We start from the raw sequence: 27,209 nt of genomic DNA, 5'->3' as shown, positions 1-27,209 counted from the left end.
ACTGATGCATCCTCCACCAGTTATCATTTCTGTTGTGTGTTTAATTCTATTTCACTGTGATCTTGTTGACTTTGATAGTGTGGTAAAAGCAGCAAACCTTTGCATAAAAGGTGTAGTTTTCCCGTCTGCTGGAAAAGAGCTCGAATATGTGTGTGAGCTTGACAGCGATACGAAGACAAAGCAGAAAAAGAGAGCAAGTATGATTATTTGATCCGTGATAAAAGCGAACAGACTGACAGTAAAGCAGCCTGTCTAATATACAAATATTAGCGTGAAGTACTGAAGGAAGAATGTTGTTTTTCTAGCAGTAATAATGCCGGAAACCTATTGTGTATTAAAATGTATGTGGTAGATTTTTATTGAGATGTAAAGGCTTCATCTAAAAGATAAAGGGATGCGTGTTTTAGCTTTTATTAGAGTTATTCTAATACCTATTCTAGATCTGATCATAAATATATGGATTTGAAAGATGCACACATGAATTTTTCTGATATATTAGCCTAAAAATCCATGCAAACTCTGACCTGCCTTTTATCTCTCAGCTAGTTTAGCCATTCACAACAACATAATAATACTGCTGATTAAGAATGTTATCTCTTCACATTTCATGTCTGAACCAATCCATAGTTTCATCTACACTTATCTAGCACTTAGTAGTATATAAAATTATATGTAATAACAATATAATGGTTAGAATCATGCGTTTTCAACAGGACCCCCACCCAGATTCTCAGCCAAACCAGGGACCCTCAGGGATTAGTGTGTGTGTTTGTGATCGCGCGAGTGCGTGCGTGTGTGCAAGATATTTTTCGAGAAGAATTTGAAAGAATTTGCTTCACATTTTACAGTAAAATGTCATTTGAAATGCTAGCTTTCTCGTTTTGCAGTAATCCTTTAATTACTCTGGCTAATGAGTTGTAGGTATGACTGTAACTAGCTTTTATTTTCAGTTCTAAGATCTAAATGTCAGTTCTAAGTTAAATTTTTCTTTTTACAGCAAGTAGTTTGGCAGGAAGTGTGCTTACGATGAATATGGAAAATAGGTAAGTTGTTTTGTTGTTGTTGTTGTTTAAAATGGGTTTAAAAAAATGAAGCACTTTTCGTTTTTTTGTCTTTGACAGCCATGAGGATGAGGATGCAGGGTGTGATCTTCATGAGACCCTTGAAATCAAGAAAAGCAGTCAGGCAGTCATGAAAGATAATGATAAGCTGTGTGAGTCAACAAGAAAACGTAAGGAGCAGAATGATGAACCAGAGGACCAGACACAGACCTCTGTGCAGAACTGTGACGAGGACACAAAGGGCATCACTTATAAAGAAACTCCTGATATTATTGATGCACATGTTCCAATGGAGCCAAGCAATGGAGAAAAGGCAATTGAATCAACTTCACCAGATGCCAAGCTGGTCAAGATGACTTGCATGTCTACAGTGATGTCAGGGACAAACCTCAGTTCCTCCGTAAATACAAGTAATACACATAATGTAGATGTGGAGATGAGAACAGAGAGTCCAGCATGCAAAGAGTCTCTGCCTAGCAACTCTCCTGCCTGCCCCGACTTGCAAGACCCCTGTTCGAGTGTTGACCCAATGGTGGTGGAGCCCAAACCCTTAGTCCCCAATCCAGAAGCTGTAGACAACATCAAAGAAGAACTTGAAGTGACACCCATGGAAACAGATGACACAGAGGGGCAAAACTCTGGTGCTGATGCTTTTGTTCCCGAAAATGTTGTTGAGACTGAACCTGAGAGTGACCAGACACAGGTGTCTTCTTCAGAAAGGTATTGTTGTTTTTGGAAATATTGCTGTAGTAGATAAGGGTTTTACCACACTATCAAAGACTACTCAGATGCACTGATATTAAAAGTTTGACTGTTACTAATAATTGGTTTTATATATGGTTGATTGAAATTCTATAGTATTTTGTTTAAATTGATCGTTACAAACACTAAAACTGAAAATCAGTTGTTTTAATGATACAAGTGAATTTAGACGTCACAACAATATGAAAAATTGATATTAGTTTTGAGATTTGCTAAAGATTTTTTTAATGTGTTTTCAAAGAAGTCTTTTATGCTCACCAAGGCTGTTTTTATTTTTTAAATCAGTTAAAAAAGTAATATTGTTAAATATAAATTTTTCTATTTTAATAGACTTTAAAATGTAATTTATTCCTGTGATTCCACTTTTCAGTAGCCATTAGTCCAGTATTTAGTGTCACATGATCCTTCAGAAAGTATTCTAGTGTGTTGATTTACTGCTCAAAAAACATTTATTTTTCTAAATTAAAAAACAAAACACAATTATTAGTGTTTTTTAATGTGTGTTAGATGACAACAGAGGTAATCTAAATGTAAAAATAGTCTAAATGAGCTTGTGCAATTAAATATGCAATACTGGCTGATATAAATCCATTAACCAATATTGTACAAATATCACTGAAGTCTTATGAAAATATAAAATAAACATAATAATAATGCAATAATAATATATAGTTATTATTATGCAATAAACTATAATAATGCAAATAAAATCATTTGTTCCTTCTCTCCAGTGAGCAAGTGTCAGCAGAGCAGAAAGAACAGGAATGGCTTGGGACCCCAATAAAGGAGCTTAGAAGAATGCCTCAGTGTGGACAGTCCCTGCCACACCTCAGGGCAACAGACAATCACAAAGTACTCATCAGGGTAAGCCACGCTCTCCACAGCGACATTGTGATGTTCTCGGTCAGCGCCTAAGGGCTTCCTGTCAGTTTGAGTCTAATGCTGCTGTGGATGTCCTAGCAGCTCTACGCTTTGCCTGGACAACATAGAACTCAGTGTTTTGATGTTCCATTGAAAGGATTTGGACTGAAGTGGTTGGATAGTACTTAAATATCCCTGCAGAAAATAGTTACTTCATATTTTACATCACTGGCATTTGAGTCTGTTGCAGGCTTTGTATTTTTTAAATAGATTTTTTTTCAGGCAACCATTAAAAGAACAAAAAAAACTTGTTATCCTTTAAAATATCAGAATGCCATACTGACCTGATTACATAATGTTTGTATTGATTCAAAGCCTTGATATTTCTAACTGACTCGATCCTAATGATCTGAGTGGTCTGTTAGGTTTTTTATTCAGTGAGCATATCTGCAATGTATTTAGGTCCTAGGCCATTGAGTGATTTATAAATGAGTTAAAGTACTTTAAAATCAAAGTAAAATGGTAAAATGAACTGGTAAATAAATACCTAGAGTCTCTCTCTGCTCTGGTTTATAGACAGACCTGCTCAAAGAAGGTCAAGTCCCCCATCCATATCCGAGCAAATACAGAGATTCCTGGGATGATATGACTGTAAAGATGCCTTGTTCAGAAAAGAACCTATTTCCTGTGGAGAATGAGGTAATGTCTTCTGTTATGTTAATCGGTGCCATGTAGAATAAAAATTCATTGCTGTTTAAATTATATAGACTTTACTTTTTTTTTTAGAGTGGACTTCTGTTGAATAGCTGATACCGTTTGTTAGGCTTAATATGAAATGATTGTTTGACATAGTTACATCATACCGCATCGTTCAAAGATATTGTGAATATTATTGAAATATTATTATAATTTAAAATAAATTTTGTTTAAAATGTAATTTATTCCTGTGGTGGCAAAGCTGAATTTACCACTTTATTGAGCCATTATTTCAGTCTTTAGTGATCTTTCATAAATCATTCTAATATGCTGATTTGGTGCTCAAGATACTTATTTTTATTATTATTATCATTAATGAGAACAGTTTTACTTCTTAATATTTTTGTGGACACAATACATTTTTTCAGTATTCTTTGCTGTATACAAAGTTCAAAAAGCATTTATTTAAAATAACCCTCTTTTTATGACAAATGTCTTTACTATTACTCGTTCTATTTAATGCATCTTTGCTGAATAAAAATATAAATTTCCTTCAAAAAACAATTGTTAAATGATATAGTGTCTATGGTGTCTATTTGATGTGTACAGTGTGATGTGTTTTTTCAGGATGGAAGTGTAGTGCAAAGTCGATGGGAGTTGATTCGTACAGCTTTGGAAGGAGATTGCAAAAGTTCACTTGACATTAGGGTATGTTTTGTTTTATGTCTTGAGAAAGTTGTGCTAAAAGAATAAGTAATGAATCCCACCAGAGGGTGGCAGAATTGCTCCAAGATGTGAGGCAGGTTTTAGTTACCTAATAAATGTTATAGTTTTACCAAATTGTAGTACTGACTTATTTTAATGTGATTTGGTGGTTTACCTTTTCTTAGATATGAAAGGCTTCTAAAAATGAATTGTTAATATTTAAAAAAGAAAATCAAATGTTTTAACTTTCATAATCTTACAGGATGCAATATTGAGTTACAACACAGTACATACTAAAAGATGGGACTTCACAGCTTTGAACTATCTCTGCACTGAGGTAAGAAGTACTTTTTTTCCTTCAGGAAAAATAAATAAAATAGAGACTGCATGTTTTCTTTTGTGTAAAATAGAGATGGCCAAAGAAAGCTTGCTGTCCAATTGTCCATTGGATTTGCGTCGATATCATGTGTTAATGTACAAAGCATTTGACTTACCCCATCTGGATGTAGTTCAGTGCACCCCAAATAATGTGCATGCAGATGGTTGATATGCATTTGATAGTGTCATTAGTGGAAATGAAATCAGAAAAGTAATAAATTCAATCTACAACATGCACAAAGCGCTAATGAGTTTAAACAAACTGTACATGCACAAATAATGAGTAATTCAGTTTAACAGCATTACATTTTGCTTGCGCAGTAAAACTGACTTCAGCGAAAAGTGAAGAAACCAGTTTAATTGGCTTCTCTGCCAATGCTAGAATAAACCATTTTACTTAAAGAGTATGTCAAGTGGCCCCAGTTGGTTACATTTCACTTCATGATGCATTTTTGACGATCTATATCATAACCGCAGCTGCCATAAAATGAAAGCTCTAATGTTGTGGCGTTAATGAAGTGAGCATCCTAAAGTCTGATTTCTTGTGGTGTGTCACAGTTGGGACCAGAAGGCCCCATGATACTAAAAATGTTCCATCATTGTTTAGTCTGACTGGTTTGAATTTACTGGCACACTAAAGGCATTACGCTCTGCAGTCAGAGAGAAGAAGCAGGTTAGCCTCCAAGTGGATACACACCAAGCAGTCCGCGTCTGCCCCTTCTGCTACCTCGTCCCCGGGGATCCCTTTGCATCCAGCAGTAGTCAATTAAGACAGAGGTGGGCACTCAGCATAACGAGCAGCAGCTGGCAGAGGAAGGCCAGGGAGATGAGGGTCCTGTTTACTGCAAATAAACACACTCAACAGATGGGCCGTGGTCTTCCGCATAGCCAGAAGCTGGTCTTGATGGTGGCTCTGATAGGAAGATGACTTAAGAACGCTTGAGGTTGAGTGCTCCTATTCCACCAAGAGCTTGACATAAATGAGAGCTTGTTTACTGTTTTGTGCCACAGTACTTGTTCTTTTCGATCTTAACTAAGCTAACTTTTTTTGAGCTCTATGGGTACAGAAGATTCTACAGAGTACATGTTGCAGGCATACAACTTATGCTCAGTTTTTGTTTTAAATATCGGCCCTGTTGCCCACACAAGTTATTTTCATACTTTTTAATGCCAAGAATCCCTAAATATGATGATTCCCTTGTGAGGGACCCACTTCCTAAAATATAAAGCTGCTACATTGGTACTTTGTGCTGGCATTATTATTATAATTGTATACATAATTCATTTTTTAATCATCGTGCTAAACTAAAGCACAAATCTGGAAAATATTACTCTAATGTTTTTCATAATAAATAACATTTTGTCAGGATTTCTTACTTTAGATGAAATCAGGCCAAAACAGTAAAATCGGTCACACTTGATTTTAAGGTCCAATTCTTGCTATTAACAAACTACGACTATGACTTTTGTCTCAATAAACTCCTAATTTGCTGCTTATTAATAGTAAGTAAGATAGTTGTTAAGTTTAGGTATTGGGTAGGATTGGGGATGTTGAATATGGTCATGCAGAATATGTGCTGCTTTATATAAACAACTAGTTAGTGAGAATTGGTCCCTATACTAAAGTGTTACCGTAAACTTAAAATATAATGAAATTGTATTATGAATATAATCAAATTCTGTACATTAGGTAAAAACCATTGCATTGTAAATTTTTAAATAACATTAATATCTTAACCTGCCCTAATATCTGTATAAAAAAATAAGGATCAGATCACTGATCAAATTTTCAGAACACCTATCAATTTGTGAAAACTGCTGATATGTAAGATTAAAGAACCGTTATTCTGTACATTTTTGCAGGCAAAATCTAGACATTTCAATAGGAATTTCTCATGAGGGCAGAAAATGTGCCCATGCAGATTTCACAGCGGTTCCAGTTGGTCATGCAGATTGTGTTGACTAACAGGAACCTACTGTTTGAAAGTGACTTCTGTGTGAGCTTTATCTTCATACATTGCTACACAATTGACTACAGATAATACCTTCAAATTTTCACCTAAATATTTCTAACATCATTGCACATAAATTTCTTTTACTGGTGATTACTGGCCCAATTCGATCACTGATTGCAACTGTAGTAGGTGGAGAATAAACCCACCAGGCATTGGTTTCATTATGCTATATCACTGTTCCAGGACTCATAATGTTTTTGAGGCATAGGATTATGTGGATCTTTTTCATTTAGCAAACACTTTCTTATCCAAAGTGACAATACATTTCATACTTGTACAGTCGCTGTTTTGGCTGTTTTGTACTAATTCTCCCTTTCCAGAGAACACATAGTCATTGTGTTGCAAGAAAGTCTTTAACTGCCTTTAGTTCTCTGTGTGCAGTCTTTCTCCAGTGTGCAATAAATGGCAGACTTTGAACTATGCTATATCTTTTAATATATTTAATATATCTTTTGATTAATAGTCAAAAGCCATTTCTGTATTACAGTGCTATTCTTATAGTTATGGCTTCAGCCATAACATCAGAACGTCCCCTCTATGCTTAAGATGATTTGATAGAATAATCTCAGACCTGTGTAAATCAATAGCTGTCTGTGACTTTTTTATGGCTGTATCAAATTTAATTAACCACAGCCGTTAAATCTATAAGGGAGCCAATCAAAGCCATTAGCAAAGTGCACCGCGTTCTAATGAAGCATGCTTGAGTGGACCAGCTCCTTAAACTGTCCACTTAAGAGCTTGAGCTGTGCCTCTGCTCTTTGGCTCAGGCACGATGCATCTTCACGTTCCTCAGTGTTTTTCCATCTGTCTGCTTTTGCCATAATCATTTTATGACTATAATTTTTTTGGTGATCATACATCAACCCTAAGGCCTGTCCTCACTGATGAGATGGCAAGTGCTGTCGTGTTTAAGAACACAATCTTGTTATCTGTATGTTTTCGTGTAGCTGTTAATTAATGTAGTGTTGTTCTCACTCTTTCAGCTGTGATTAAGTATGCAGGTGCTTACAAATGCATACTTTTCCTTGTGTAATTGCTTTTTTATGAATCCCTACTAGTGCCCTTTTTCTAAATTGTCTGAAATGTTATTGAATATTATGGTACTATATAGAATTTTGTGGTATAATATCATTGTGTGCATACATATTTAAATGCTTTTAAGCCAGCTGTCTTATTTCCCTGTATCATCAACAGAGGGCACTGGTATGTCAGCCTGGAGAGTTGGCGATTGATTTTCAATTTAAGAGATTAAATGAAACATCACTGAACAGCGGTCAGTTAATAAGTTCTAATGAAGCATGCTTGAGTGGACCAGCTCCTTAAACTGTCCACTTAAGAGCTTGAGCTGTGCCTCTGCTCTTTGGCTCAGGCACGATGCATCTTCACGTTCCTCAGTGTTTTTCCATCTGTCTGCTTTTGCCATAATCATTTTATGACTATAATTTTTTTGGTGATCATACATCAACCCTAAGGCCTGTCCTCACTGATGAGATGGCAAGTGCTGTCGTGTTTAAGAACACAATCTTGTTATCTGTATGTTTTCGTGTAGCTATTAATTAATGTAGTGTTGTTCTCACTCTTTCAGCTGTGATTAAGTATGCAGGTGCTTACAAATGCATACTTTTCCTTGTGTAATTGCTTTTTTATGAATCCCTACTAGTGCCCTTTTTCTAAATTGTCTGAAATGTTATTGAATATTATGGTACTATATAGAATTTTGTGGTATAATATCATTGTGTGCATACATATTTAAATGCTTTTAAGCCAGCTGTCTTATTTCCCTGTATCATCAACAGAGGGCACTGGTATGTCAGCCTGGCTGGAGATTAAATGAAAGATCACTGAACAGCGGTCAGTTAATAACTGTAAGAGAGTTTTGAATCGTGCATGTCAAATGTGTGCTTACATTATGACTGGCAATCAAACATTTTTAAAGCAGAATATAGAGCAACAAGACCACATCAAAAAATAAATCCATGTTTACGCAATGCTGCATATAGGCCATAGTGAAAATATGGCAGCTCCCACTCTACGCTTCGGTTCTGTGTGAATGAAATGAAGAATCAGTGCAGGCTTAAGGCTCATTCACAACAAGAACGGTAACTAAAAAGATGACTACAATGATAGCTATATTTGTGTCAACTCTAATGCACAATAACATTCCATTTATAATAAGTGCACACTGCAGTTTTGTGATCTGCAGATTTAAATGCTGGATCTTCTAAAGCAGGAAGGATTCTGATTGGCTGTCAGTGTTTTTATCGTTAATCAGCTGAAAAAACGTTGAAAGTGTTTCTAACGATATTTTTTCTCTGTGTGCCATTAACATTGTAGTTGTGCTGTGGACTCTGTTATTCTTCTAAATTTAGAACAAACTATTGTTATAGTTATCCTCTTTGGTGTGAACAGGCCTACTATCTGAAAGCGGTTTCCTCTGGGACATAAAGTGGTCTTCTTATCTGTCCTTCTATGTGAATTTAAATTTCAGGACGGATGTTTATGTTATTGGAGACTTGTGGAATAATGAGTATGACCATTTAAATCTATTGGCTGTGAAATAACATTTGAAGATAAGAATGTCATGAAACAAAATTTCATTATTATTTTCAATTTGATGAAAGCTCAAGAATAACAGAATAATTCTTAATATAGTTTTTATCTGAATAGATCACATGCATTCTGTAGCTGCATTTATACTCGGTGTTATTCTGTATTTACCCGTGCTGTTATCGGCCCTATAAGGTGTGCAAATAGAATGGCTCTCTGGTGTCTTAAAATTGTGTCTGTTACCGCAGGACTCCAATAATTGTCACAAAACTGAGCGGCTGCTGGGATTTTGATTGACAACAGAGGTGTAATGGCTATGGAAAGAAGCAAAATACAAATTAGGACCGGACTTGTCATAAATTGTAGTTGAGCCTCAGCCCTACCCTGAAATGAAAGTGTCAGAGAAGTGGGCTCTGATAAATTCACACTGCTGGCTCAGTGCACAGAACTCCACTTCAGCCTCTAGCCCTTCGCCTACACAACCATCTTATTTCAGTGTCTCAGAATAGCGGGATTCCCTGAAGCCAACACACAGTATTTGTCTAAACATACTGACCCGCAGAAAAATGCTAATTATATAAATCATGCAATGAATGGAACTGGTTGATTTTGCAAGTAAGAAATACTGGTTGGTTTAGGACTTTAACTGCCCTTTTATTTTATTTTATTTTATTTTGACACAGGGAATTCATTTGAATTACAATACAGTTTCGTTTTTTTGGATCTTAAAGGGATGGTTCACTCATCCCCGCACAATGAAAGTCAAAGATGTCCGACAGTATGTTGTTTGAACCTCACTGACTTTGTTTGGATAGAAAAAATGGTTGAAATATTCTTGGGAATATATTTTTGTGTTCTGCAGAATAAAAAAATAGTCATACAGGTTTGGAGCAGCATAAGGGTTGAATGATGAATGATGATTGAATTTCCATGTTCACGGGTGATATGCCCCTTTAAAACCCAAAAAATGGCGTGTAAAATACTAAGCACGATATGTCATGCACTCATAATGCGGAGTGTCCAAGAAAAATCTGCTATTTATTTTCAGTTTATGTACTCCCAAATCAAAAAATAAGAAAATAATGACCTCATCCGACCATTCTTTGAATTTTTATTGGTTGGATTGGATAGAGATTGTAGTATGTTATCTAACAGGTTCTGGTTGGGCAGAATAAGGGGGAATGAAGGAGGCCGTTTGATTTAGTGAGTTCTAACTCCTGCAACCTCAGCTTAGGCCCATCCGGCCTGTCAGCTCTCCTCACTCATTAAACCCAGAGGAGCACTTTACGATGTCAAGCAGGTCATTACTTATGACAGCATTTAGTCAGGCCTCCTTTGCGGGTGTATAAATGCTCCTTGGTTAAATTGTCAGGCGAGGCTTCCCGTCCAGAAGAGCCCCACGCCGCCTCTCCTTCCTCAACCCATTTGCATCTGTTCCAGGAATCCCATTTAATCAGCTGAGCACACCCAGTAACCTTGATGAAATGGGCCCATGACTGAGCGCGCTGCCAATCGCAGCCAATATATTTGTAAATAAGTGTGTTGTAAATCTGTGTGATGATAAAACAGTAGCGTATTTATTTTTCCCGAAATCATACAAGGTTGCTGAGCCAGCGTGTGCTGTTTTGACACCCTCCGCTTCAGAATGAATATCACAAAGCAGTGCTGTTTGCCTGATCGGAGATCTACGGTGACGTTGCTTAGCTGTATTTTACCCGAGATGAAAAGTGCACCGAGGGCTTTGTCTTTATTTCCACCTCAGTCATGTCATTCACCAGTGGGAGCTCCGCTAATATCACAAAATTACGTTTTTGTAACCTCTGTGCGATAGATCAAGTTTTGTTACTGCCTTTTCGGATATGAGTGAGTTTTTTCTTGCTACACTGACAAACCGAGGAGTTTTATATATCAATTCCCTGAATCAAGCTTTTTGGATGCTCCAGGCAATAGAGAGATAAAATGATTGCTGGGATTGCCCATAGGAACTCCACTAATATGGTTAATATTGCATTTAATGTGTTTATCCAGTGCACTCTGAGCTTTTATGTTTTACTTGCAAAAGTTGAAAGCAACCTGTTTTTGTTGCCAAAAGCCAGCAGCTCAGGATGCAAATCATTTTTGTTCACCTATTGATGTCATTCTGACAGCATAACGTCCTATCGGGTTTTTTTTTCTTCCCCTGACACATGAATAATACTCTATATGACAGCTGGGTTCAAGTGTCTTATTCAACAATATGGCTCCTTTTTCTGACAGTTGTTTTCCATTAAATGGTGTTTTAGAAACTCATGCTAAAAAGGCTTCATTGTTTATTCTATTTTGTACCAGACAGTTGACATTTCTTTTTCTTTCTTATTAGATTGAGGACATAACATGGTAATGTTGTCAATCTTTAATTGGTAATACTCAAAAGTATGATTCATTCTCTAAGCAGAGGTGTCACTTTAATTTAATTTAATAGACAAATATTTACTTCTTTTAAGTGACAAAGACTCAGATTGTTACAAATAATTTATTTAAAAGAAACTTTACTTTATATTCATCTCAAATTCAATTAAGAAAGAATGTATCATGGCTTCAACTGTTTTTAACACTGACAATACTAAGAAATGTTTCTTGAGCAAATCAACATATTAGAATGATTTTTGTTGGATCATGTGACACTGAAGACACTGAGGAATTAATTACAACTTAAAATGTATTCAAATACAAAACAGTTATTTTAAATTGTAATAATATTTAGCAATATTACTGTTTTGATTAAATAAATGCATCTTACAGACTTTAAACCAATTTAAATAGTTGTGTATATTTAAAGTGTGAACAGACCTGTTTCTTCATTTGTTTGTTAATCCTAATCCGCTATCAAACACATTTAATCCTTCTCCTGCAGGCTATGGATAATGAAGAAGTACAGCATCTCTTTAACGTCACATTGCCAAAGCTGATGAAACTGGTTTTGAATACGCCCAAGATTTGCACCCAGGTGAGACTACACAAAATCATATACTGTCCTTCACATTGGCTTGGAGAGACGCTCAGGTTTTGGGGCAAAAATAGATCAGTAGTGATAATCATGTCTGGCTGGTAAAGGTCAATGGGCCCAGCGTGCTGCGGTGTAAAACCAGTGGCTAGTGAAGGACACTTCCACATGAGCACAACTGCCTCATTATCATCTGAACTAATGGAGGCCAATGGTAGACGTCCATCAGCCTAATTTCTGACATCAGAGCAAAAATGTTGAGGGATATGTTCTTAAATGCATCTGAATTTAATGCTTTAAGTTTTCACAAATGTACTTCTATGTTAATCCTCATGTTATCTTTTTATTTTCCTGCTGAAGAAAAAAAGTCTAAAATCAGCCTAAGATGGTTGGCTGGTTTTAGCTGGTCTTACAGCCTGGTCATGACTGGTTTGCAGGCTTGTTTTAGTGGGGGTTTGACCAATTCTTTAGCTGGTCAGGCTGGAAGACCAGCTGACCAACCACCTAAAACCAGATTAGCCAGGCTGGGAGACCAGCTAAAACCAGCTTTTAAACCAGCTTAGGCTGGTTTTAGCTATTGTGTGTTTGTATTTATGTATTTCACATTTTTTATTTGTAAGATTCTGAAGTACCATTTAGAAACAGTGTTTGATAGAGTGACATATTAAGCTAGAATAGATTAAAGCATTTTTAACATTGAGAAAATAAACTATTCAGCTTTAAACTGAATAAATATAGGCAAGACAAGGCTGCAAACCATTCAGTAAGCTAGTTTCTACTTAGCCATTGAATCACTGTTTATGTAAGATCTTGCACAGATAAGAAGCCTTTAAGAATTCAGGAGTTTTTGCCCTTAAAAAGGAAAATATCTTCTAGCTCAGATCCACTCTTTATTTATGTACTTTTTATTAATGTTTGCATTGATTAGTCATCTATACTGCCCTTAAGAGTCTTTAAGTCTGATCAGTAGAGATGGATGACGTTCGGTGTAAATGCTGCTGGCTGATGGTGGGATACAGCAGGGCACCTTAATTACTGCTGGCCATTTGCTTAATGTAATTCTGTCTCCCTGTTTGGTCAATTGCTAAACTAATTATCTTTGCCTCTCTCTCCTCTTCCACAGCCAATCCCGCTGCTTAAGACAAGGATGAATCAGTCCTTGACCATGTCACAGGAACAAATTGCCTGCCTTCTTGCCAATGCCTTCTTCTGTACATTTCCCAGACGCAACTCGCGCAAGTCCGAGTATGCCAGCTACCCCGAGATCAGTTTTTACAGGTACTGCCTCCTCTTCAGTGGCGTCGCTCTGGAGACCCGTTACATATTTTGCCGGTCTAGTTATTGATTGTCTGAGGTTTTAGATTTTCATCCAAATTAGGGTTTATGTGTAGGCTGTTAGGTAAGTCACGACATGATTTAATTTAGCTTCCCATTATCTAGTAGTCTGTTTCTATTACATTTACAATGGATTTTGGCCTGTTAATGTGGAATGTGGAGGCCTCAAGTATCAAATTTAGTGAAGGTTCCTCTTTATCAAAATTACACTCCTCCACATTCACAAATCAACAATGTGATTTTCATTTACAATGACCATTTGCACTGTTCTGACTTTTCCATCATTAAATGTTTTAATATTGAATCACCCATAAGGGGGCGATGATGCTTCGGACTCCAATTATGGGTTTAGAAATATGTTGTGAACAAAATTGTGTGTTGCCAAATTTACAATTTAAGAGTTTTAAGACTTACACAATATGGCTAATGTTACAAAAAAGGTCTTGGTTGACTGTGATTCTCCTAGTTCGCTGTTGTTTGGTTTGATAGATATCGTCTTTGCCGTTATACAGCGTGTAGGAGTTTCTCTCCTCTCTTAAATTGCAGCTGTACAACAAAGCCACTCATGTGGTACAATTCTTAAATCAAGCCTTTACGGGCTGATTAAAACAAATGAATTAGATGCTAGGGAGACTGATGTGAAGTGCGTGGCCATCCATCTCTCGTCTGTCATCGTGCCTACTCAGATGTCTTCCTCTGATGAGCAGGATCTCCTGCAGCCAGAGCTCATCTCACTACATGGAGATGTTGTTGGTATTCAACAACAGTATATCGAAGGGTACATATCGTTGACAGAGCAGTAAGATGTGTTTTAATCTGGTTAACTGTACATAGTTTTTGTCTTATGGCCAGATATTTAGAAAAGCCCATTTTATATGGCTCCCTGTCACTGAGAGATTCACATGACAGTGAAGTGATGAAGTGTTATTTGTTAATGCTGTAGCAGGTGAAATGAGTTGTCAACATGCATACATACATATATATATATATATATATATATATACATATTTATTTTTTTCCCTTCCATGGTCTGTCTGAATACTGGATTCTGATTGGCTGGCAGGTATGCAGTAAAACTAAAAAAAGTCAGTTTAATGCACAGGTAGTTCCAAGTCAGTTTAATCACCATTCTATGCGCTGTTTTAATTGATGCACACAAACCCACACACATCACTCGCATGGCACACAAACACACACACAGAGAGAAAGAGAGTCAGAGATCGCAGATCGCACATAAACTTGTTACTAGATCGCTACATTATGTTCCTCAGCAACGAGGTGGTAAAATGTTTTTGAAGTAGCCTAATTGTATGTATGTATATATTTAAGGGATAATCAACGGCTTGCCGCGTCGAGTGGTTTTTTGCCTCCACATCGTGCATTTAAAATCCTTTAATGCACAGCAAACCGTTGATTATCCCTTATTATTCATACATACATACATACAACGTTTATTTATGTATTCATTAAAATTAAAAATGGTAAATACTATAATACTATAGTATATAACTGTATATTTAGCTGTGGGGAGAGTGTCAGTGTGCTTTACTTTCCACTTGTCACTGAGAGAGTCACATGATGAAAACAATATTTGTTTATGCTGTAGATGGTAAAATGTCTTAATTTAATATATACAGGTTTAATGTTTATACAGCTAAAACTATATATATATACTATATATATATATATATATACACACACACACACACACACACACACACACACATATATATAATTTAAATATAATTTTCCTTATTTTTTCTTCATAGCAAAACATAGTGAAAAGTGACAACTGTACGCCATTCAAAGAAGAGTATTAATACAGTTGACACTGTGTTTGTTTAACTAACTGAAAGTGGGTGTTTAGGAAAGTCATCAGGAAACCTGTTTGAAAACAGGCATTATTTTAATTTGATGATGGTAGTGGTGCAGAAATTAGACACTTCGTCTTTAATATGGCTGTAGTTACAGCACTTATCCTGTAAAAATGCCAGTCATAGATTGTCTCTGCTTTAATGAAGTTGTTTTCATGCAAGTCAGAGTAACAGAATTATCCTTTAAAACTCTTAAGGAAAACTGCCTGTGGTTCATCGTGCCGCACACATTCAGAAAAACGTAGCAGCAGCCCTCAGTTTTACTCTGTCATGCTGAGATGGCTATTGATTCCCCAGGCACTTCAAGTACTTATACAAACTCCAAGACATACAGAGGAGCTAAATTTAATACATTTGACTTCATTTGCAGCCATTGTCTTGTTTCTGCCTTTTTCGTCCCTGCTGGACATAGTTAAAGTGCTCTAGATAATGAAGGTCTGAGTGAGATCAGCATTAAATCTAATTGGTCATTCAGGTGAACACAGAGACACAAAGTGTGCGCAAGCATCATACACTAACAAACAAGTACCATTCTATTTTTTTTTAAGTAGTACTAGTTAGGACATTGTGGGCCGTGACTTCAGCCATGCCGCAGAAAACAAGTTTCAGCAAGACCGCAGAGGATCCAGACGTGTGGATCGTTACGGTGCAGCCCACTTTAATTGAGTGACTGTCCATCAGTTTACTCATTGGTTTGAGCACTGCTACTATCAAACACCAGGCAATTTAGAGATTGCTTGTTTGGCAGAGCTGTCATAGTCTGCCCTCTGGGAAATGACATATAGGCTTGCTGAAGATATATTTACTTTAGTTTCAAAATGTGCACATCAAAGCAAGCTTTCCAGCGGTACACCTGCAAAACTATGAATACAGATCCACCAGTGAGATCCGAACAGCTGTCATTGTTTCTTGTAAAGATTCAGATTGATTAGGAGCCACCAAATTGACATCTGTTGCCATGTTCGTCACCTTCGATTATGTGAGATTTACATTGCGTTGTACATCGACTGCATTTATTGAATTACATTTATGTGTGAATGGGGTAAACCTGTGTCAGTTTACTTAACTGTCCTTTTGTCAAGAAGAAATCAGTTATAATTCTGGATGTCCACTATCAACTTAAATTTGACTAATTTAACATTTTTGACTTACAATAGGTTACTGTGGGGGAAAATCCTTGATCACAAACAGTACCATTCAAAAGTTTGGGGGTCGCTAAGATTTAAGCATTAAATGAATCTAAATTTTTCCTTACCAAATAAAAGTTGTTCTTTTGAACTTTATCAAAGAATCCTGAAAATGTATCACATTTTTATACACGTTTAATACCTCAAAAGTATTAAGTAGCACATCTGTTTTTAACATTGATAATACTAATAGATGTTACATGAGCACCAAATCAGCATATTAGAATGATTTAGTAATTAGATGTGTTCATGCATTTTAATGCAAGACTCACTATGATATAGATTGAGCAGCTGGGACCACTTGCCCTAAAACTTCTGGCACATTTTACCCCATAGCTACCATTTAGTGAAAAACACTACATTTTAAAATTCATGACTAATGGCCAAATAATTAACATGCGTTTTATATATTGGCAAAATGTTTGTAGTTTTTAGACCTGTACACAAAACTCATTTTGCCTGGCATGTACTGTGGAAAAAAAATGTTTAACATTTAAATTTAATAATTTTAAAAAATGTTCATTTCACCCTAGCAATTTCCAGCTTGTCTTGTTATTGAAATCAGGTTTATAAGATCCTTTAATAGGTGCTTGACTTGTTGAATCAAATCACATTTTCTCACATATTTCTCATATTAAAGGTCAACAGTCAGTTTCTAACTAAAAAGCAGCTATTTTCTGTCAATAACAGGTTACCTTCTGGGTTACATTACATAAAATCAGCTCCACCATCAAGAAGGCTATATATAGGAGGCTTCAATAACTCTTTCTTACTTCCCAAAGGGCTTTTAGTGCATCAGTTTTTCCTCTGTCATTTCATTTGTTCCACCCTTTTTTCCTGCTTATTCCATTTACATCAAGTAAGAGGAAGGATGAATGCAAGTGGAAGATGGTTAGCTTGAAGACTGCAATATTCTAAATGGAGAAAGCCATTTGCTGGGGGGGGGGCATCATGGCTGATCACTGTAAGGCTTTTGCTATTTGGGACTTTTAAAAGCAAGCCTGCAGTTCTTTAATGGTCTTTAGAGGAATGAAGAAGTGTTCTTCTCTGCATTGTCTTTTGTGAAATGGGACACAAGTGCAGCTCTGAGCCCGCAGGCGTGAGTCCGTATCATTGTTGTCCTGACAGAGAGGCCATCACAGGCAGGCGTGCTGAGCAAACAGGACTTTGTGAGATGAAGCGGCAAAGTCTGATCACACGGAAGGCCTCTTTTTCCTCACATGTTCCCAAGAATGACGCACTAACCTGCAGAAGTTGGTGCTGAAGCTCATATACGTCACATTGACTTTGAGAACTAAACGTCTCCCTCTAATGGTTGTTTATGACTGCGTTGATAATACATCCTCTGAAAGTGAACATGGATTGTGTGAATTGATTTTGCTAATTTATGTACCTAATCAACATTTTTGTGCATCTTTATCATTCTCTAGACTGTTTGAAGGTTCTTCCTCACGCAAGATTGAGAAACTCAAAACTCTGCTGTGCTATTTCAGAAGAGTCACTGAATCAAGTAAGTCTGTACCTGCCGAACCGTACAAATATCCACTTAACGCTCAGACTTTCTAAACCCTGTAAGACCCAAATTTAGAAAAAAAACTGTGAAAAAATTATTTCACCATTTATAAGTTGTTGTGGGAGGCCTCTAATGCAGAAATAAATGAGTTTTAAAGGGGTGCTATTATGCTCTTTTACAAAGTATTGATTATGTTTTGGGGGTGTACTAGAACATGCTCTCATGCTTGGTGGTTCGAAAAACGCATTATTTTTCACATAATTTACATTATTAAAATACCTTTGAAAAATGTTGTGAAGTTATCTGTTTCAGTTTGACATTGTCACTCTTATTTAGATCCTAATACAAAAAAAACTGTGCTTTAACCCTGTAAGACCCAAATTTAGAAAAAAACTGTGAAAAAAATTATTTCACCATTTATATGTTGTGGGAGTCCTCTAATGCAGAAATAAATGAGTTTGAACATTTTTTTATTTTTAGTACGTTTTTAGTGAAATGTTGTAATATTACAACGTTGGGCCTTTGGGGTAGCAGAATTTCAGTGATTTTACTAACTGTCTGAACAAATCTAAAGATGATCTAAGGGTTCATTTGCAGGGTATACTGCTTATGTAGCCACATAACAGCAGCCTATATATCCATACACAAATAATCACACAATAATAATAATCAGACAAGTCATGTTTTTTATGAATATTATAATTATTATAAAAAATATGTTCAATCAAAACTATTTACTGGTATTTACAATGTCTAGCTGTGTTCATAGCCATGTTCAATTCCCATAGTCTCATAATGATTTTGTAAATGCTCCTTTCTTTTGAAAACTGTACTCATTGGTGTTAGATGTCAGAGCCTTGATCATATCTTCTGACACAAACCTTCAGAAGTACTCCAGTGGTGTATGATGGGAGACTGCATCATCAGAGAAATTAATGTTGAGACAGATCAAATCCTTTTTCAGACAGTTTTACCTGTTACGGCGCACGGTCTGTGTTCTTGAATGGCCTGGTTTCGTTGACATGATGTTCACATAATCATCAGGTGGGCCAACAAAAATGGGTGGTGATTTTCCTTGTCCAGTTCACAGGCATCTTTATATTACTTTTTATCATTTGTATCAGAGTCCATCTCAAAGTCTTTGTTCCCATTTTGGATGGCATCAATGACATCATATACATTATGACCTTACCTGTCTATTTTCAAGGCTAAATAATCTTGATGCAAGTCAAACCCAATCATAATTAAACATTTTAAAGAATTCAACAATTTTGCAGAAATCACACATTTCACAGAATTCACACATTCCACAGATTTCAAACAATACAGTCTGATAGCTTATTGTGCTTTACTAAGCAATAAGTTACGAGAGGCTGTGCTGTATTGTGAATAAATCACGGCTGAAGGGCGTTGTTAGGCACGACGCCAAGCGGAGTAAATTAAAAACAGACAACCTTTTATAAAACGGTTACCACACAATAAAAAAATATTAAAATCAAAAATGTATGTTTTGGAATGTTACTTTTTTGAAGCAAGTTCGTTAAATGCTGTCCTTCCGCTAAATATAGTTCCTGACAGCAACAGTAAACGGCAAGAGAATGTTCCGAACATGCCTCATCTAGTGATGGGAAGTTCGGATCATTTTACCGACTCGGACCTTTGAGTCTCGTTCAGCAAAATGAACGAATCTTTTTTCGAGTCATTTCGTTCATTTTAGCAAAATATAATTAAAATGTTACGTGTTACCTCCCTAACACGTCTACTACTTACGCAAACGTTGATCACACTACAAACAATACAAAACTGCTATAAGAAACAGAAAAGATTAATTCATTGTTTACCTGGGTCTTCAGTCTATGATTAGCTCACCACCTCTTATCTGACAAGTCTTCGGGTTTGGGCTTATGGGGCTGTCACGTGATGAACGAATGACTCGAAACAGGTGAACTACTTGACTAATTCCAGTACAGAACATATAGGATGTTGCGCATGCGCGACTGAACGAATCACTCCCCGAGACGACTCGTTCTTCCTGAGTCAAATTAAAGATTCGTTCAAAATGAACGAATCGTTCAAGAACGGCCCAACACTAGCCTCATCTAATGGAGCTTAAATAAAAACAGAGAATAGGAGCTCTTATCCGCGGTGTAATTTTTTTAACACCATATATGATATTTTCTCACACACATACATCTGCTTATCACTCAGCATGAGGAAACGTCTGTTTTCTGTCTTTTAGTTTTAAAACAGACAGATTCGCGGCACAGTGCGAGTTTGCAAGCGTCATTACAGTGTAAACTGATGGACATAAAGAATCATACCTGAAACAGAAAACTAATAAATTCAGCAATATTCCCTCCTCACTTCGGAAACTGTAACTTAGGGCTTCCACAAAGATGCGTACACGCGTCAACATATCTCCGCATGAGAAGCGTTTTAGAGTAGACGGGGAAGGGCGGGGTCTCAAAGTTAAAGATGAAAGATGCAACATAACGCCAGCAGGGGTCACTCATACTTCATTAAATAAATAACAAACAGTTAAATGTGCTGCAAGTTTTTGACTCTACTAAAGTATAAAAATACCATAATATGTTTGCAGATATTTAAGAAACATGCTAAGTTAACATAACGTTACTTGTTTATCTGACAAACAATGCTACAGTCAGTTATTCTCCTTTGAAAATATGCGTTCCAGGCCGGAATGTCGGTCTCTGTTTTGGTTTGTGAAACCCGCCCACTGCCAGTTTACCCAATTGTATTTTGGGACCCCGGGTTGCCAGTTGGCGGAAAACACAGCATATTTCATTTCATTCATTATCAAGTGCGCTCGTTCCTGTTGGTGTGCTCAATCTGGCAACCTGAGTGTGCGTCGAGTCTGAGGAGGAGGGGCCGGGTGAAAAAAAAACCCTCTCCGATATATATTTCATTTCATTCATTATCAAGTGCGCTCGTTCCTGTTGGTGTGCTCAATCTGGCAACCTGAGTGTGCGTCGAGTCTGAGGAGGAGGGGCCGGGTGAAAAAAAAACCCTCTCCAATATTTTGAATTTGGACTGCAATACCTAGTTCAACCACTCGGTGTCAATCCTATATACAGCACCTTTAATTCTGCCGAAATACATAATACACGGAACGGTTTTAATGCTCGATTGTTTATGTTGCTAAGGTTGGTTGCTAAGGGTGTTGCTCAGTGATACACAGAACGTTGGGTGAAGCGGTCATAGCTGTGCTGTATCGTGAATAAAACACAGCTGCTGACCAATCAGAATCGAGGAAAAGAACTAACCGTTTTATAATTATCATGATAATAGCACGTATAACCCCCACATTCCAGAACATTATCACCTGGCCCTCATGCATCAAGCACACATTTGAGCAAACAAGTTAAGCCCAGAAAAGAAAACCGAACCAGTTAAGTATATTTTAAAATTTAGTTTTAAATATTGCATGACAAATAATTTAAAATTCTCAAAGAAATAATGTATTTTTTAATTCAACTTGAACTTATCATTTACTGTAATAATCATTTAATTTGGAATAAGTTAACATTAAAAATCAATATTATATTTTATCACTGACATTCATTCATTCATGTAATGTGTAAGGTGCACAGGTAAATTTTGCTACCACTCTAGCCCAATGTTGTAAAATTACAACATTGACATAAAAAGCTCAAAATCTAATTTAATCAAAGTATTTAACAGTACCTTAATATCTGCGTGATCTACACATATTACTAATCACAGAAAAAAAATATTTTAGGCATGTTATTTATCCAGTCCAATAAAAAAAAGGTGAAGCCCCTTGAAGCAAGTGTGCAGGTTGTGTAAGTTTATGGCCAGGTAAACAGACCTATTTACAAAATATACCACCCAACAACATTGCAGGACTGAACAATAGGACCTACTAGTTGTGTAAATGTGATCTTAAAGGCTAAAAAAACAAGTACAGGTTTGTTTTAGTGGAGCTAAAACTGACGTTGTAATAATACAACAGTGGGCCTTACAGGGTTAAAGTGGTGTAATTTATGTTTATTCCTGATTTTTTTTTCTTTTTCTTTTTTTTTCAGTGCCCACCGGCCTTGTCACATTCACGCGACAGAGCTTGAGCGGTTTTCCAAAATGGGAAAGGTACCTTATTTATAGTGCTTGGTACAGTGGTGTTATTGGCTTTATTTAATGACGACAAGTACTGTAGTGATTAAAAAAGGGTATATACCATTATATAAATCTCAGATGTATTTTTGAATGTGCTACAGCTAGAGGGCTCTCGGACATTTAAAGTAGTTCACTGAGATCACTCCTTCACAACGCTTTGTGCTTGATAAATGAACTTTGGCACTATGTAGTCACTTTGGCCAATTGCTTCCTCTGGTAGTGCAGACGAAGCTTATTTTTGCTTATTAGAAAACTCATACCGCTGAGATGGTTGTATTTCAAATTGCTTAAGTCACGATTGTAACCTTCCACTCCTAGTTCACTATAGCATTTCTAGCTTGCCACTATTTATGATGCAGTTGTTTAACAGTACTTGTAAATGAATGTTTTAGTGAGTGGTGGTTATTTTGCCATTGGTGTTTTGATGAAGTTTTTTTTACCTTTAGTTCAAAGAAACAGCTCACCCGTCTTCATATCACCTGTAAGGGCACCATAGAGGATGAGGGCTACGGGATGCTTCAGGTGAGAATGTCATGCATGGGTAGTTTTGACTGTGACATCTGTCAGATTGGAGATTGCTTTGACACAAAATACCTTTTCTGTCATCCTCCCTCTCTCCTTAAGAAGGACTTGTCTGCATAGTTGTTAATTATACTTTTTTTGTATGATTCTGATGCTGATTCTTTTCCAGCTGTGAGTAATTCTGGCTGTTTATCTTGAATGAGAACATAAAAATAAATAATATTTCCCCAAAACTATCAGTGGAACATTCTATAAAATAGGTGCCTCTTCCAGTTTGGCAATATTGGCTTTTTTCTTTTCTTTTCCAAATGACTTTTTTTTAAGACAAATGAAGTTTCATTATTTTGCAGAAGAGGAGGCTTTAACTTGTACTTGAAAAAAATAACTTTTTTAAGGGATGATAATGCCATTATGACTTAGGATACCATTCTATTTATTATAAACATTCAGTTTTGTCATCTGTCTCTTTAAATGCTTAAGCTCTTTAAAGCAGAATCAATTCTGGTTGGCTTTCAGTGTTTTTAGCTTCCATCAGCGGGAAAAAATTATGTGGAAGTGATTCCAACAATATCATAAGTTGTCATATGGACTCTGCTATTCTTTTACATTCAGAGCGATTTTTAACACTAGTTATATATTATCCTCTTTGGTGTGAACGGGCCTAAAGAGTAGATTTATTTCCATTAGTATGCATATCTTAAGTTTTCTCCAAAATATGCATATTTTATAATATACTGTAGCAAGGAGAGTCTTTTTGTTGATATGTCTAGATTTGCTTTGTTTTGTTTTTATGGAGTACAAATGGCACCTTTTTTTATAGCATATCATATTCACATTGGACATAACATGTCAAAGATTTCAGACAAGTCTGTGACGCAATATGAAAAAAAACAACTTAAACATCTCATTGTTGACCCAACTGACTGAGGTTCGGCAGATCCGTTGGCCCCGATCACATTCCTCCCTGCACCTCTCGAGTTCATCGCAGAGTCTGTCTGCCGGGGTCTTCTGCCCTGCTCTCCTTTTCCCATCTCTCCCCAGTTGGGGCAGGGCACACCCTGACAGCTGATGGGCACACATGAACAGCCCTGGGAGGTCCCAGGAGCCCGGGGTCCTGCCGGCCGGATTGACGGATGTTTCCGGAAGGGTGGGACAATCTGACAGGTTGTCAGTAGTGCTGAGGAGAGGCGGGGCGGTTGGAGCTGGAGTTGAGTGACCTGATCAGCGAGATCATCTGGCAGCCTGCCAACCTCCCTCCCCTTTTCTCCTCCATGTCACTGAGGAGGCTGTGGCCCAGTGAGTCCAGCCTGACAGCCTGCAAAACACAGCCTCAAAGGGGTCCTACACTTCCCCTGTTTACCTTTTCAAAGCTGTCCTGGGCCAATATTAGCACTGCTGCTCACACTCCCAGTCTTTGAAATATGAAAATGCATAACAATAGGAGACAGCACTGAGGAAATGGCTTCCACAACAGAATTTAGCAGTGCCACAAGCCAGTCACTCATGTAACTCATATAATTATGTATTTTATATTTTATATGTATTTATTTATTTTCTCCTGCACTTTGTCATTTTTGCCCTTTCAACATTTTAGTGCCACAAATGTGATAAATAGCAGTGCAAAACAATTTTTATTTATGTCAGAAAATTTCAATATTCTGTTAATTATATTAATTTAAAATTTTCTTTACAAAAAAAAAAACATCTGCGATGTAAGTATATGATATCATTTAGACACTTTTCTGGAAAACATCAGGCCACCCTTATTGTTGAGCCCTGATATGGTATATAAATACTAATGCCAGTAGTACGTATAATATACTCTAGTTGTATAATGTAATATGTGACCCTGGACCACAAAACCAGTCATACGTTTGTAGCAACTTCATTTTTGTTTAGTAATATGCATTGCTAAGGGCTTCATTTGGACAACTTTAAAGGCTATTTTCTCAATATTTTGATTTTTTTGCACCCTCAGATTCCATATTTTCAAATAGGATAGGACAATATTTGGCTGAGATACAACTAACAAACCATACATCAACGGAAAGCTTATTTATTCAGCTTATTTATATGATTATATATTATTAGCTTACCCTTATGACTGGTTTTGTGGTCCATGGTCATATAATGTGTGGTAGTATAAAGTAATTTTCTAAATAAAAATACAAGAGTATTACATAAGAACAAAGCTTAAATGGTCTGCCTAGAAGCTGTGAACATATTTACTCATTTGTTTGAATTATCTGACCTTCATGGCTAATGGCCAGTCCTTAAAAGATCCATTATTCAGCAAAGAGGGAATGGGCATTTGACCTTGGCAGCAACCTGCAAGGGTCACAGTGGACAGAAGTCTGTTATGCATGTGTTTTACATCAGTGAAAAATGTTTTCATGTTTATTAATTATAATTTTGGATTTTTGTTTTTCATTTATTATTTTAATTATTTACCTCGTTGATATTTTTTATACCCAAAGATTTTTATTTTTATTTTGTTTTGTTTTAATTACAATTTCATGGCAGATGAGAAATATCAGCAGCAAAAAGTTAATTTTGTTGTAACATTGTGCACAATTTAAAGGTCCCCAGAACGGTGCAGAAAATTCTTTCCTCCTTTTACTTTTCTCATCTTTTGTAGTTTTACGCACAGTCGGGTAGAGCACTCTATTTTCCACCCCTGTGCATTTTAGCACCCTGTCCCCTACCCAGAACCTATAATCTCTGGTGACATGCTGGACAGACAACCTGGCTTACAGTCTGACCATTTGAATGTTCAGACAAGTATCATAGATCTCTGTACCGTAACATTATTTCACACCAAGGATGAAATCATATTTTTTACACTTTAGACCAGTTGAACAATTTTGCAGAAGATGAATGTGTTTTTATTTGTGCTGCAGGTGGACTTTGCGAACAGGCTCGTGGGTGGAGGGGTGACCGGTATGGGGTTGGTCCAGGAGGAGATACGCTTCATCATCAACCCTGAGCTCATGGTATCACGCCTCTTCACAGAAGCTTTGGACCACAACGAGTGCCTCATCATCACAGGTCAGCACACACACATGCACAGCAGTGGAAGAGGTCCGCTCCTCCCTGCCGTCTGTCCTGCACACCATCACGCATCTCTGTCTGATTGATCTCAGCCACTACTGAAGTGTCTTGTTCCTCCCTTCTAGCTGTTCAAACTCTTTGAACTTGGTTGTCTAAAATGTGTGAAAATATGACCTTTTTTGTACTTAGATGAACCTATGGCTCATTATATAATAAGTTGGCTTAGGATTCATAAGGAATTTTAACGATTCTGCCTTCTTAACATGGAGGATTTCAAACTTTTTAATGCCAAGGACCTCCAATTATGGCAATATCTTTGCGAGGGACCTCTTTCAAAAAATCATGGCAGCTGCATTTGTACTGTGTGAGGAAAAATAAAGCGTGATGTTATGAAGATAGTGTTGTTTCCTAAATAAAATTATTAGCTTATTTATAGTCATTGCTCTAAAGCAAAGGCAAAAATATTAGCTTTAGTGTATCTTGTATAAACATGAAAAGAATCATTTCAATTCAATTAAAATTGTAGCACTTTTCAGCAAAAAGCATAGAAACTAATAATGAAACTAGAAAGCATAATATTTTTTAATTTAGTAAATGTATTACAGTTATTGCAATGAAATTAATTTTTAGTAAACATATTTTAGCCTAAACAACAACTGACAAAACAAATGATTATTATTATTATTATTTATTTTATAATTTTTTTAACAAAAATTGTCCTCCTTGTGGATCCAGTGTGAAAGCCTTTGCCTTAACAAGACAATTATAAATGTATTTATTTTTATTTAGTTAGTTAGTTTTGGTTTTTGTACTTACTGTGAACTATTCGTCACAAGTTTTTCATCACAACACAGCAGAAGATTTTGGTTCACTTTGAGTCATCAGAGATGGCCAGAAGTAATTCAGTGGTTCGTTGAGTGAATCAGATTCATTCACAATTTGGAAGGCACTAGATGATACTGTCACAGGGTTTTATCACATTGTTTGAAGCAATATTGTAGACATTCAAAAGCCATTAATAGAAACAAACATCATAAAATCACTCAGCTTATTTTGCGGGGTTTGAATCAAGATAGAGTAAAGTAATCATAGATGTTATTAGGTATCTATGTTTGATGCCGGATCCGATTATCGGGAGGGATCAGGTTTGATTTCATCCGCTAATGAAGTCAGTCACTGTAATCACGCTTCTCTAACACTACTTATAGTGAGCTGGATAGCACCTCACATGTTTTTGCCGCTAGCAATTTGCCATTTCTCGCAGAAGCTTGTGTATACATTCAGCTCCATTCTTACCACCCCTCCCCCCATCTTCCCTCCTCATCCAATTTGAACGTAAATCCATTACATTGATTCACGCTGGACTCAGGGCAGCCCTGTTATTCCTCATTTCTCTCTAGCTGAATTGCCCTATTTTTCACCCTCCAACTCGCTGTGCTTGAGTCAACACGTTAAGTGACAACCCCCCTTTCCTCACACTAAATATCTCTCCCTCTTCCTCTGTGTCTTTCTCTGTCTCTGTGCTATTCTTCCATCACTCTGTTCATCCTTTATGAACTGTGCT

The 27,209-nt window shown here is 36.7% G+C and overlaps 1 protein-coding gene across 1 annotated transcript; it reads left to right on the top strand.

The window, feature by feature from the left end:
- Nucleotides 1–25,731, top strand: LOC107708050 (poly(ADP-ribose) glycohydrolase-like). The gene is made up of 13 exons (XM_016512201.1): nucleotides 1–197; nucleotides 998–1,043; nucleotides 1,122–1,781; nucleotides 2,555–2,687; nucleotides 3,261–3,383; nucleotides 4,008–4,088; nucleotides 4,348–4,422; nucleotides 11,919–12,011; nucleotides 13,132–13,286; nucleotides 17,835–17,914; nucleotides 21,985–22,045; nucleotides 22,519–22,594; nucleotides 25,495–25,731. The coding sequence occupies exons 1-13, from the start codon at nucleotides 5–7 to the stop codon at nucleotides 25,729–25,731; spliced, it is 2,013 nt and encodes a 670-aa protein (XP_016367687.1). The 5' UTR covers nucleotides 1–4.
- The last annotated feature ends 1,478 nt before the right edge of the window (nucleotides 25,732–27,209 follow it).

Source organism: Sinocyclocheilus rhinocerous, unplaced genomic scaffold (genome assembly GCF_001515625.1).
Source record: "Sinocyclocheilus rhinocerous isolate Xijiao unplaced genomic scaffold, SAMN03320098_v1.1 scaffold1243, whole genome shotgun sequence".
Taxonomy (NCBI): Eukaryota; Metazoa; Chordata; class Actinopteri; order Cypriniformes; family Cyprinidae; genus Sinocyclocheilus; species Sinocyclocheilus rhinocerous.
Note: the sequence above shows the minus strand (reverse complement) of the source record. Positions and strands in the feature narration are given on the sequence as shown.

Coding starts and splice junctions, on each gene's coding strand:
- LOC107708050 (XM_016512201.1), top strand. CDS start 5: ATGCATCCTCCACCAGTTATCATTTCTGTTGTGTGTTTAATTCTATTT. Junction 1,044..1,121: donor ACGATGAATATGGAAAATAG/GTAAGTTGTTTT, acceptor TGTCTTTGACAG/CCATGAGGATGAGGATGCAG. Junction 22,595..25,494: donor AGGGCTACGGGATGCTTCAG/GTGAGAATGTCA, acceptor TTTGTGCTGCAG/GTGGACTTTGCGAACAGGCT.